The sequence below is a fragment of the Leguminivora glycinivorella genome, chromosome 25, assembly GCF_023078275.1.
Source record: "Leguminivora glycinivorella isolate SPB_JAAS2020 chromosome 25, LegGlyc_1.1, whole genome shotgun sequence".
Taxonomy (NCBI): domain Eukaryota; kingdom Metazoa; phylum Arthropoda; class Insecta; order Lepidoptera; family Tortricidae; genus Leguminivora; species Leguminivora glycinivorella.
This window is the reverse complement of record NC_062995.1, coordinates 76,425-90,639: the sequence shown is the minus strand read 5'-3', so window position 1 is coordinate 90,639 and position 14,215 is coordinate 76,425. Positions and strand designations below refer to the sequence as shown.

General features: G+C 40.7%; 1 protein-coding gene across 1 annotated transcript; it reads left to right on the top strand.

The window, feature by feature from the left end:
- Nucleotides 1–2,701: 2,701 nt before the first annotated feature.
- On the top strand, nt 2,702–13,725 carry LOC125239287 (pancreatic triacylglycerol lipase-like). The gene is made up of 8 exons (XM_048146828.1): nt 2,702–2,822; nt 3,181–3,361; nt 4,466–4,614; nt 8,651–8,752; nt 9,616–9,762; nt 11,110–11,302; nt 12,282–12,419; nt 13,248–13,725. Exons 1-8 carry the CDS (start codon nt 2,777–2,779, stop codon nt 13,303–13,305), a joined length of 1,014 nt encoding a protein of 337 aa, XP_048002785.1. The 5' UTR covers nt 2,702–2,776; the 3' UTR covers nt 13,306–13,725.
- Nucleotides 13,726–14,215: the final 490 nt, after the last annotated feature.

The window sequence follows — 14,215 nt, the reverse complement described above, 5'->3', positions numbered from 1 at the left end:
AGTACATCCGAGAATTCAAGGCCTGATCAACCAAGAATTGCGGAAATATTAAGAAAACCTAATAACTGCATAGAAATGTTGTTTGAATCTGAAGAAGAGTTAAGAAAGTTAAGAAAAAAAGAATTAATTACAAGAGAAAAAGATTGTTTTGCGTACGCCGAGAGTAAATTACGTCTTTACATAAACCTTAACTATATGTCACACTTCACGCGAGCCGTATTTGTGAATATGTTAAGTGATTTTTGTAAACAAATAAAAGTAGACGAGTTATGTATAGTAAAAGATATTAAAAACGCGTTATTCATAAAAACTTTGTTAAATGAAATAAAGTCGATTAAAAATTGGTCCGGACCAAGAATAAAAATACTAGGAAATATAATAAGAATAGATGACAAGGATGAGAGACGAGTTATCATTAACGACTATCATTTACTACCAACGAGCGGACATGCCGGCGTTCGCCGAATGGTAAGTAACATACAATCTAAATATTATTGGCCGAGTTTAGAGAGTGATGTTAGAAACTTCGTGAAAAAATGCAGTAAATGCCAAGTAACGAAACACTCTAAAAACATACGACAACCAATGGCTATCACAACTACAGCAGCGTCAGCATTCGAGAAATTATACCTCGATATCCTAGGACCGCTGGACACGGACACTGAAGGTAACAAGTACATCCTAACGCTGCAATGTGAGTTAAGCAAATATATTGAAGCTTACCCATTGCAACGTAAGGATGCAGTTAGTGTAGCAAGAGCCTTAGTGAATAACTTTATATTAAGATACGGGATTCCCGACGCGATGTCGACAGACCGCGGGGCGGAGTTCATGTCAGCTACTATGGATGAAGTGTGTAAGTTGTTAGGAATAAATAAGTTTAATTCGACCGCGTATCACCACCAATCCATAGGTGCGTTGGAAAACATGCACAAACACCTAGCTGCGTTTATGCGAGCTCAGTGCGATGGACATCCCGATACGTGGAGCCACTGGTTACCGTTCTGGTGTTTCGCTTTTAATACAACAATAAATTCAGCCACAAATTATTCCCCATTTGAGTTGGTTTTCGGAAAAAAGTGTAAAACTCCTAGTAATCTGATTAAAGCTGTTGAACCTATATATAACCCTGATAATTATGCATTGGAACTGAAATATAGACTACAGTTAGCTCATAAAGACGCTAAGGAAAATTTGTTAAGAACTAAAGAGTTGCGAAAATGTTTCTATGATAAGTCAGTAAATTCGGTTACTTATAAAAAGGGTGATCTGGTTTTAGTTAAATCTGAAACCGGCAAAAAATTCGATAACCTTTTTAAAGGACCTTATAAAGTAATCGAGGATACTGGAATAAATGTTAAGTTAGAATTAGATGACAAGGTTGATCTTGTTCATAAAAATAGGACTAAGCCTTTCAATATGTGACAATAGGTCATACATTATTGCTTATACGAATTTTTTTTTACATTGTATTGTTAAATACCTAATGATGTAACAACTAGAATTGTAGTAGCTTACAGTATAATTACATTGATTTTTTTTTAATATTAAGGAAAAGTATTTCCACTCGTAATAATACATAATGAAGCTCATGTCCTTTTATTGTGTGTTTAAAAAAAATTGAAATGTATACATTCAATTTATTTTTTTCAACCACCCCCCAGATGAGGTGTGTACGTAGTTTATAGTATAGTATAGACATAGAGTTAAGTTTGCATGCCACATTGTATAGACAGTCTTAATACAGTCGTCTACGGAATCGTACATGTGTTTCATTTAATCGGCTCCACACCACACTCGTTTGGGACTCGAATATAATTTTGTACCAGAGCAATTCCCGTTAAGTTTGTACATTTGGATGACGTCTCCGATTTTGATAAAAATTGGTATGCTGATAGAGTCCATGATGCTGAGCAAGATCCACTAGGTTTCCCAAAATTTCCTTTGTAGTTTGTATAAAACCTTCCTTTTTTGTTACCAGATTTCTATACATTTTCGGTAACAAAAAAGGAAAGTTTCATACAATCAACCTAGGTCATTTTGGGAAACCTAGTGGATCTTGCTCAGCATCGTGGACTCTATCAGCATACCAATTTTTATCCAAATCGGAGACGTGATCCAAATGTACAAACTTAACGGGAATTGCTCACCAACGAAAGCGTCGAAAGTGTTGAAACCTTACCGGGGTCCGAACGCTCTTCAGCTCTTTAAGGGAGTTAACAGTGTCCGCAGAGCTGGCAGCTTCCTCGACCAACAATCAGACTAGCGCTGGCAGAGAGGAAATGCTGCCAGCGTGCACGGCATGTTAGTTTTAGTTAGAGATAGTTTTGTTATTTTGTTAAAGTTTAGTTTTATTTCATGGGTACTTTTAAATTTAGGTTAAAACTATAAAATTTTATAGTTATTTCTTTATTCATTTCAAATTTGTTATCTCTTTCAAAACAATTGGTTATTTTGGGCCTAAAAAATTAGTATAATCTAGAAAATCTAGAAAAAAACATGGTAATTGATTACATTGGAAAACAGCTGCTTATCTTTTACGTCACCAAACTTGAAAAATATCTAATCTATGTTCTAAAAAATAAATTACGCCTATTCTTTCCCACTTATACATTAAACCATTAATATATCTATCTCATGTGTTATTATTATTTTTAATCCGATTAAAACAATAGAATTTAGTTAATAAAAACGTAGAGATAACGTTTCAGATAGTTTTAAAATCAGTTGTCGGTGTTCGCGTCGGCAAACCAAGTTGGTCTTTCGATCAGTCAGCATGAAGCTCTTAGTCGTGCTTTTGGGCGCCATAGCTGCTGGTGCAGGTAGGTTTACTTTTCACCACACCAACAGGTAAAAAGCTCTCTTGATTCGTCGAAAATGGAAAGTAAAATCGCATCTTATCCATAATAGTTAATAGTAATTTCATACTTTAATTTCAATTTCAATCTCACTTTTCACTCGGTGGCAGTCGTGGACAGTGGCGATTCTTCCTGATCGCATTCTGCACATTCTGAATTGCACACAATAGTTTTAGTTACCTTCAAATCAAGAGTCAACAGGCATCTTCTGGGCGAGCTCACTCCATTGTAGGCCACGTCTTTGCCTTTGATTAGTCTGTGGCCAAGACTAAGCCTATTTTTTTAAAATAAATAACATCCCGACTGTTTTTTTCCCTCGCAGCTCTGCCCACCGACATCTCCGACCCGGTGCTGCTGAAGTACAACGGCGAGGGCGAGCGGTACCTGCCCGTGCGGCGCGACGGCGCGGTTCACCTGGTGGACACCTGGCTCAAGGCCTCCGACCTCAGGGAGGCTGCCAGGTTCCAGCCCGACGCACACAACACTTACCATCTCTTCACCAGGTACACACTCGCTTCCTGCCTGTGCGGCGAGCTGGCGGGGCTCACTCGGTGGACACCTGGCTCAAGGCCTCCGACCTCAGGGAGGCTGCCAGGTTCCAGCCCGACGCGCACAACACTTACCATCTCTTCACCAGGTACACACTCGTTTTTATTTTATAAGCGATTCCTTCCGCCCATGGACACCTGACAACTTCAGGAGATAAAGATGCGTTTGCGTTATCCTCCTTTACAAATCGTCCACACCATCAGGCCCCGTAGCCGAATGGCATTTCTGCGACGCGAAACGAAATCGAAACGCCGCAGAAAGGTAGTCTGGCTCTGTCGCGCCAATACGCAAGAGCGATAGAGATAGATAGAGATATTATCGTGAGCGTTAGTGCATTCGGCTACGCACACAGGAGAGCGATAGAGAGGATAGCTTCAACGAGACGCGAAGCTTAAGCAGTTGTGTCGGTACGCTTCTTCCTTAATTCGTTATGGCTAAGTAACCAGGAAGACAAATATCTTCAATATCCGATCGCAAATTTTGTCATTCGTAATCAATCTACGCCAAAAAAATCTACTTCTTAGATAAATATTCAAAAAATATTTACGTTGTTATTTATTTATTCTCCAAATTTTTCTTATCTCTGATTCAGTATACTAATCTATGATCGTCATATCGTCGTTGCTAGGAGATCTATATCTTATCGGCACGATTGATAAATTTATTGTGTCGCGTCTTATCAGTCACCTACAATAGGTTGTTGATGTTCAATGAATTACAGAGGTTCGTATTTATAAATGTAATCGCAGCGACGTTGAAAATCTGACTTGTAACTTTTCATAAATCACGAAACATCTTTTATCTTTATCATGAAAGTTACTAGCACAAGTTTCGTATCGCTTGCGTATAAATCGAGGATTCTTAATTCATTTCTGGTATTATATTGACACCACTGAATACATCGATTATCAACAGCAAAGCATCAAAGCCATATAAATTGATTTTAACGCTTAGTTGGGGGGTTAGGAGCTTTGTTTACTTTTGCTGACAAGGGGAATTGGGGGAGAGCTTACGTATTAACTGAAGGGCGCCTATGATGAGATATCTTTGTGTCCCAGGAACAACCCGACGGTGAGCCAGCCCCTGCTGCTGGGCGCCGACGGACTCCTGGGCAGCACCAACTACAACCGGAACCGGCGGACCATCTTCATCCTGCACGGCTGGACCGACAACATCCTCGGCAACGTCAACTCCGTGCTCGTGCCAGGTATCAGCTCTTCGTGCTACTGTTCAAGGAACAACCCAAGACAGTCGACAATCGCAATCTCACAGTCGGTATTGAACCCTCAAGTCTAAGGAGAGACTTCGCCTCCTTATGTGTGTTCTATCGCCTGTACAATGGGTTGTGTTCTGAAGAACTGTTTGACATGATGCCAACGGCCACTTTTCATCATCGCACCGCTCGCCATCGACAGGGCGCTCATCCACACACCTTGCAACCTAAATGGTCGCGCACCGTGCGGTTTCAGAAGAATTTCCTCCCATGAACGCTCCGGCTGTGGAATGAACTTCCCTGTCGAGGTATTCCCGATGAACTCTTAGAAACTCTATAAGGGATCGTCTTCCTGCATTTATGTTTATGTTATTTTAAGGTGGCTCGCTTAGGTTACCCGAAGCTCAGGCTGCGTTAGATGGCGTTAATCTGCAAATTACCAGTCTTATTTTTTTTGTGGAGTGTACAGGCATTTATATTTTTTTTTTTTTTATACTACGTCGGTGGCAAACAAGTATACGGCCCGCCTGATGTAAAGCGGTCACCGTAACCTATGGACGCCTGCAACTCAAACAGTGTCACATGCGCGTTGCCACCCCATTAGAAACTTGTACATTCCCTTTTGCTGTGTTAAGTACACAGCAAAAAGGAGTGTACAAGTTCCAAGGAGGGTTCCGGTGGAGGGTTATATACTTTCAGTTATGCTTCGCGAACATTTAATATTAAAATTGACGTATTACAACAAACATTCAACTTCTCATTGTAACGTTAATCCCCTTAATGTAGATAAATTTACTATTTTACACTATTTTTAAGTACCACTCACACATACAAACAGTGTTTTTGTATTCCTTCTAGTCGATAATTTCACGCGGCTACAGCTTGTTTAAATAGCCTTGCGGTAAATACGTGCCATCGCATGATTTGCATGGAAGTACTGGGTTCGAATCCAGGACTTTTTCTCTTTTTTTTTTAATACTACGTCGGTGGCAAACAAGCATACGGTCCGCCTGATGGAAAGCGGTCACCGTAACCTATGGACGCCTGCAACTCAAAGAGTGTCGCATGCGCGTTGCCGCCCCATTAGAAACTTGTACACTCCCCTTTGCTGCGTGTGCACAGCAAAAGGAGTGTACAAGTTCAAAGGAGGGTTTGGGTTGCCGACGACTCAAAGGACAATAGACGGAACAAATTAGTTCCGTAAGTCCTCCCGTCGTCAGCACCCCACACCCTCGTTGAGCTCTGGCAGCCTTACTCACCGGCAGGAACACAACACTATGAGACACTATTTTTTGTTTTATTATTATACATAAATGTATATGTACTCGTACAGTAGTTACTGAGCGTTTTCCACAAAAAAGATTAAAAACCTATTCTCTTACATAGTAATAATTTTTGGGTTCGTCGAACTCAGAATTTCTAACATAATTATCCTAATCTGATATTTTTAAAAATTCCAAAAAAGTATAGATAAATTTTAGTTTCTAAACTACGATTCGAATGATTTTTTTTTCTAATTGTTTATTTTCGATGGAGCAAGGGTATTCAAATCGCTTTTGAAATCTTAAATTAGTAAATGAAAATGCAATAGTTAACTGAGTAACGTAATGCTTTAAAAACTCAAGTGGACTTTTTTTATCTAAGGAGTAATTTCGATAAAATATTATATTTAGCGAGGGTATTAAAAGTTGTGTTTTATATCTCAACTTAATAAATAGAAAATCAAAATGACAATAAAAAAATCAATATGTTCTCTAAGATAAAATTGATACCTTCGGCTCTCCATTCTTGCTCGGTCAATAAAAAATACGAAATTTATATCCAAAAAAATACAAAAAGTTTATAGAATCCTGGGAATCGAACGCACCTTCACGGCGTGACAGACGACTATTCACCAACGACGCCATTACATAACACGCTGTTACTGACGAAATTGGGCTATACATATATAATTATTTAAATATAAATAATAATGTCAAATCCATACTAATATTACAAATGGGAAAGGGTGTGTGTCTGTTTGTTTGTCCGTCTTTCACGGCAAAACCGGAGCGACGAATTGACGTGATTATTTAAGGGGATTTAGTTGAAGGGATGGAGAGTGACATAGGCTACTTTTTGTCTCTTTCTTACGCGAGCGAAGCCGCGGTCAAAAGCTAGTTTATTATAAATGGGAAAAGCTGGTTACTCTATAATCTGAAGTGGAAGAATTCGTTGTTTCACCAAAGATAATGTGTGTTTGTTTGTTTGTCCGTCTTTCACGGCCAAACGGAGCGACGGATTGATATGTTTTTTAAGTGGAGATAGTTGAAGGGATGGAGAGTGACATATGCTACTTTTGTCTCTTTCTAACGCAAGCGAAGCCGCGGGCAAAAGCTAGTACAGCACGGGTAGCATGGTCGCGCGATAGACGATAAAATATCAGGCCGTCCCTGTCGCACTATTAGTAAGTGCGATTATTGGGACGGCCAGATGTTTTATCATTTATCGCGCGACCATAATTGCCTGCCTGGACCAGATTATATTGATGATAATTATTATTTGTAACCATTTACTTAGTTAATATTGTCTTCAGTTACCGCGATAGTTACTCATGAAATAAAAACTATGAAAACGGATTAAATCGCGTATAATGAGTTTAAAATTCATCCCGATGTTTCAAACACTTTACAGCGTTCGTGGACAACGGGTGACTGAGGAAAAATTACAATGTGCAAAAGCTACCCATATTCTTGTATATAACCATTTAGTTGTTGAAGAAAAACATTCACACAACAATAACATAGGTCAACCAGCTCAGTAAATGCAATACTTTAGTAATACTATGCCCACACTATGACCTATGTATAATGTATTATACCAGACGTGTAATATTTTATTTTATCAACAAAGGCATAATAAAGGATTGTATTGTATTTTTGTATGAAAATAAAAAATAGGAAAGCAATATAGTAATAGTCAAATATTCCATTAAAAAAATAAAAAATACTTAATAAATCCATAAAAGTTCAAATGATTAAAAAAAAACTTCGGACTCGAACCCACGATCTTCTGCATAAGCATAGTCGGTCGTTTGACCGAGACGCCATTTCGATTTACATTAGCAGTGTCGAAATACACGATATGTATCTTTGTTGACAAAATGCGTCATTATTTCTGAGTCTGCTTGAGTTAACTAAACCAATATATTTAAATAATTACTTGTCAAGAGCCAAATGTCACTGATGACAATGTCAACTAAAAATGCGCGAAATATGACGGCTCTGTGTCTGTACACAAAATTTGGCACGCAAATTTACGTAAAATTAATAAAAAATTCACATGGATTTGTCCATGATTTCTGTATGAAACAATGTATTTCATTCACTACCGCGACGACGGATAATGTATAGTAGGCATATTTTTATTTAGTTGTAGTGTGCGGTGACTAAATAAATGGTAGATGTTTTTTGTATGGAAAGCGAGCCACCTTAATGTTTCTCAAATGTCAATTTTGATGATATCTGACTGTTAACCTTAGAAGTATTTGATTTCTTGACTCCACAGTCAAACTTATAACATAGTTTTGTGGAGCACTGTATATTTATACCATTGTTACCTTTTATTATAATAATTAAATAATAATAATAATAATAACTACAGTATGGGGTTCTTCAAAAAGAAGTGTACAAGTTTCTAATGGGTCGGCAACACGCATGTGACACCCCTTGAGTTGCAGGCGTCCATAGGTTACGGTGACCGCTTTCCATCAGGCGGGCCGTATACCTGTTTGCCACCGACGTGGTATAAAAAATAATAATAATAAGAAACTGGTTTGGAAAGCCAAACGCTCTGAAGGCTCTGAAGATCTGCTCGGCTGTAGACCGAGGAATTCGAGAAACAAACGTCCTAACAATATACTTGGCAACGTCAATGTGTTCTTATTGTCAGGTAACATTCGGTTCCACACTCCTGGATCAGTGGTTTCCCGTTTTGTGAACAGTTTGCTTGATATTTGGAATACAGTGGTGATGGCTTGTTCACGTTGCAGCGTTCCTGGCCGCCGAGGATGTGAACGTGATCTCCGTGGACTGGAGCGCGGGCGCCGGCACCATCAACTACATAGCGGCGGTCACCAACACCGTCACCTCAGGTAGCTTACCTTACGTTCAGTACCTGACACAAACACTGTTACTTGAGGCAGCTTACCTTATGACCAGTATCAGACACAAGCACTGTCACCTCAGGTAGCTTACCTTATGACCAGTATCATATATTTATTTATTTGTTTATTTTATTTCTTAAGAAACAAACAGTCTCATATTATGACAATTGTTACAGTGTAAATTACTAATATTGTAGACTTACAGTCTCCTTAATTTAACTATCTTAACCTAAACATTATCAGTTAAAAGTGTTATAACATTCAATATATTGTTTACTGGTATTTGAGTGGTATCGGTATACATCACTAAGTAATACAAGTGAAAATATCTATTACAAATAATGTGCTTGTTGAATACATTGTAAAGATAATCGTTTGAAGCTACTTAGTGTTTCGTGAAAGATCTATATAAAAGCACTGTCACCTCAGGTAGCTTACCTTATGACTAGTATCAGACACACGCACTGTCACCTCAGGCAGCTTACCTTATGCTCAGTATCTGGCAGTCACTATGGGTAGATTATGTTCAGTATCTGAAAGTCACCAATGCTGTCACCTCAGACAGTTTACCTTATGCTCAGTATCACTGACACTAGTTTTTACGAAAGCGACTGCCATCTGATCTGACCTCCAACCCGAAGGGTTAACTAGGCCTAATTGGAATTAGTCCGGTTTTCTCACGTTGTTTTCCTTCACCGAGCGCTGACTTTATGGTTAGCATTATGCTGAAGCGGGACCATGTCGTGGTAAACATTATTTGTCCTGTGTTTTTAACTATCCAAATGTATCTGTATTGTTTGGTTATTATGATTAAATGCTTTGTATTGGTATTGATTATATATATACTCCAGGTGAGAGTGTGGCGCGCTTCATCAACTGGCTGATGGCGTCGACCGGGACGACTCCCGCGCAGTTGCACCTCATCGGGCACTCGCTTGGCGGCCACAAGGCCGGCATCATAGGCAGGCACCTCAACGGCAGGGCAGCTTACATCACCGGTGAGTCACTACACCAGGCCGGCATCATAGGCAGGCACCTCAACGGCAATGCCGCTTACATCACTAGTGAGTCTCACTCGCTACCATCAGGCATCGTGGCAGGAACCTCAGCGTGTGAAAATTTGGCTGACTTGGTTGAGGTTGGTAGTCTTAGTGGCTCAGAGTGCAGCTGGAGTATCGATCCAGAGTCTGTGAGTTCAAGTCCCACCTAAGGCATTAATTTTTCACTCTCAGACACTTAATGCACGAGTGTCACGCCCTTGCCTGACAGAGAAAGAAGTTTGGAGCAACTTACCTGGAACCGGTGGACTTCAGAGCTACCCATGAGCCTCATCATCCGATACGTGGAGATGGTCGAGAAGCACCTGAATATCAGACGGATCTTAGAGTCGTAGGGATAGGGGGTAATTTCAAAAAGATCTCCATGGTTCGAAGTATATCATGGCCCCGGAAGATATAAGAATTTACCATTTTTAGGGTTCCGTACCAAAAAGGTACAACAGGAACCCTTATGGTGCGACTCTGTCCGTCTGTCTGTCCGTCTGTCACATTCCTAAATATCTCGAGAACTACTAATGCTATCAACTTGAAATTTGGAATAGTTGTGAATATTGTGAACCTCTACAAATAGAAGGTATAATTTTTTTTAAATTATTAATTTCAATTGTAGAAAATGGCCAAAATGAAAGGGGGGCAAACTGTAAATTTCAAGTTACTAGGTCAAGTGAGGTATCGTTAGAAAGAGCTTAAATTGAACGTAAATAAACTATTTTTTATAATTTTTTTGTTGTGGAAAAAAAAAGAATTTTGAAGGAAAATGTAAAAAAAAATACCGTTCCCCCCCTTATCTCCGAAGTTTACCAACGAAAAATTATGAAAATTTTAGGAAACATTGGTTTTATGCTATATATTACAGGAAAAATATAATCGTGTTTGTATCTTAAAAACTTTTTTTTTTATTCACAAAAAACTTTTCACATTTTTACTTTTAATTTACCCACCTTTGCGGATGTACATAGTACTTCAAATTAATACGAGATGTTACGTAAATCATCTTCTTTCCAATAAAGTAAAAATTGTTTAAATCGGTTAACATTATAAAGAATAATCCCTGAAAAACCAACATACTATGGTCGCGCAAATTAGTTAGCGAATTCACCGAGAGATGGCGCTATACACAATAATGCTCATTAGTACCTATACTTTTGTCTTCTAGTCAAGTCGTTAGAGTTATGTGAAAACATGAGATTATTTTAACTGGGGAGTTTGAAAGTTTGTACGGAGCCCTCGGTGGGCGAGTCCAACTCGCACTTGACCGGTTTTTTAAAATATGAATTTATTTTCCAGCTCTGGACCCGGCGCTCCCCGGCTGGCTGACGAACAACAACCGCTTCCGGGCCGACGACGGCGCGTACACCGAGGTGATCCACACCAACGCCGGCATCCTCGGGTACATCGCCACGCTGGGCCACGTCGACTTCTACCCCAACGGCGGCGTCAACATGCCCGGCTGCAGCGAGCCCGTCTGCGACCACGACAGGTGAGCCTCGCACCCACACAGGTACACCTCACACCACGGGTAGACCTCACACCACGACAGGTACACCTCACACCACAGGTAGGGCGTCACACCACAGGTAGACCTCACACCACGACAGGTAGGACCTCACACCACAGGTAGGGCGTCACACCACAGGTAGACCTCACACCACGACAGGTAGAACCTCACACCACAGGTCGGGCGTCACACCATAGGTAGACCTCACACCACGACAGGTACACCTCACACCACAGGTAGGGCGTCACACCACGACAGGTAGAACCTCACACCACAGGTCGGGCGTCACACCATAGGTAGACCTCACACCACGACAGGTACACCTCACACCACAGGTAGTGCGTCACACCACAGGTACACCTCACACCACAGGTAGGGCGTCACACCACAGGTAGACCTCACACCACGACAGGTAAGAGCTCATACCATGACCACGCTTACGCTGTAGCTCCTTAGACCTATGCATGAACCTTAGCATGAAGTTCAGCATCTACCGCGATCAGCATTAGCAAGCAATCCCAGAGCCGGAGTTGCATGAGGCAACACTAAAAACTCCGTCCCGTTGTCCCGTGGTGACGGGTTGAGAATTTCACTACCCCCTTTCATGGGTGTCGTAGAAGTCGACTGTAAGGGATGAGTTCTATTGTGGTGTGAGCTGGCTGTCCTTACAATATCACAATTTCATTTTCTTTCAACCCTATTAATACCAAGAGTGGCACTGTACATAAGTTGAATACTTTAAATAGTTTCTTGTACGTACGTCTTGGGCGTTAGGTTCGGCGGGGCGTGCAGCGGGCGGGCTCAGCCGCGTGCGCGCACGCCGCGTCGACTCACGACACTTTTATGAGCTTCAATTGTTTGCCCCACGCCCCGCTGCCCGTCCAATATAAGCGTGCACTTAGGCCTTACACTAGTCGATTTTTTTTAGAGAAAGCAGAACTAAGAACCTGATTGTTTGCAGATGCCTCCACTACTTCGCGGAGTCGCTGGCCACCGGCGGCTTCACGGGCACCCGCTGCGCCACCTTCCCCGGCGCCATGACCGGCAACTGCCTGCTGTGGGGCTCGCTCCAGATGGGGGGACTCCGCCCCAAGACTGGGTAACATTATCTCCCCTTACTGTTCACTAGACTTAATAAGAAACTGCTTCTATCTACCCTCCATTACTGTTCCAACTGATGAACCTCATATCCAGGGGCCCGTTTCTCGAAAGGTATAAGCCTTGTATTACAAGTGCGAGAACTGTCAAATCCTATGGGTTTCCATGGAAACACACTTGTAATACAAGACTTGTATCTTTTGAGAAACGGGCCCATGGTGTTATATCCAGGAAATGCTTGCAGTGGGGCTCTCTCCAGATGGGGGGGATTCCAGCTCAAGACTGGGTAAGACCAGTACCTACCCTTCATCACTGTTCCTATCCTGGTACTAATGACTGGCTGCCTATGCTGTCGAGCACTCTCCAGGTGGGAGGAATGAGGTCTAAGACTGGATAAGTGGCTGTTTCTATCTGTCCCTCCCCCTCCCCCCGAAAGGCATCCTGCAGAATTGCAGAAGGGCAGCCTGAGACCTAAAACTGGGTGATAAGCTTTTTAGGAAGTATCGTGGTCACGACACCAAAATGTAACCAAGTCTCCTAAAGTAATTAAATGCTTTACAAGAATTACATGAAAATTAATGATTATTTAGTAAAAAGACATCCCTTGTAACGCGTTAATTTTTCAAAAGTAAAAAAATAAGTAAGAATTATATCTTCCCGGTCGAATATTATTTGTTAGTATCACGCTTCGCGCACAAATTCTGCAACGCGATTGACTATAGATTTGGCATCACAGTCATCACACGCACAATTGGCACTTTTTTCGCACATAACAGCCTCATACGTGTAAGTTTTAATATACCTTTACAATTGACACTCTTCTTCACAGGTCTTCCGGAATCTTCTATTTGCAGACCAACCCCGCCCCGCCCTTCTCTCGCGGCTAAGATTGACAAACACCGACATATATTATAAGTAATGTCTCTATAATTCCCCTAAGACATTAGGCAGATGAAAACTACGAGTTGCAGGAATACTAAGTAGAACATAATTATTATACATACTTATACATGTAAATGTTATGTGGTAGTTGGTCGAATACACGACAAAAATCAAAATGGCGGCAGCTGTCAGTTCTTAACAAATGTTTGATTAACTACAAGATGCGATGTATGTACGATTTTGTGCTACTGGCCCTAATTATTACCAAAAGTATGTATGTGATCATAAAAATAATATGTTGTATTTTATATGATTGAGCTATGTTCCCGGAGGCGGTTAAAGGATTTTAACTAAGTAATATTCCTTTCTGTCATTTTAGGGATTAGTTCAGTATGTAAATAAAGCTAGTTATTAACTAAATGTTTCATGTTTTGTTTTATTGAAGTCCTCAATAAAGAAAAAACATTAATTATATTGAAAAATAATACATCAAACGTGAACAAATAGTAGAATAAATGTGCAACATTTAAAACCATGTTATCAGCATTTCTGTTGGCATTTCTGATGTAATAACGTGTAACTAAACGTGATACAGCCTCAGAGAGCCCGCATGCGACCACACCAAGACTTTTCACGAGTGTGTAGCTGCGTGTCTCTTCATGTTCTCTGCGTGCATCTGTACTCGCAGAAACTACACTTCCAAGGTCTTTCCCCCGCGTGAGTCGTCTCGTGAAGTTTTAAACGTAATTTCCGCTTGCACGAGTAGTCGAGTACACACACAAACTACACTGAAAAGGCTTTTCCCCAGTGTGCGTACTTTTGATTTCCACCTGCACCGGTACTCGCAATAACTACACTTCAGATTCAGATTCAATAGTTTATTCATGGTAAACACGTAAATTATTTACATAAGTA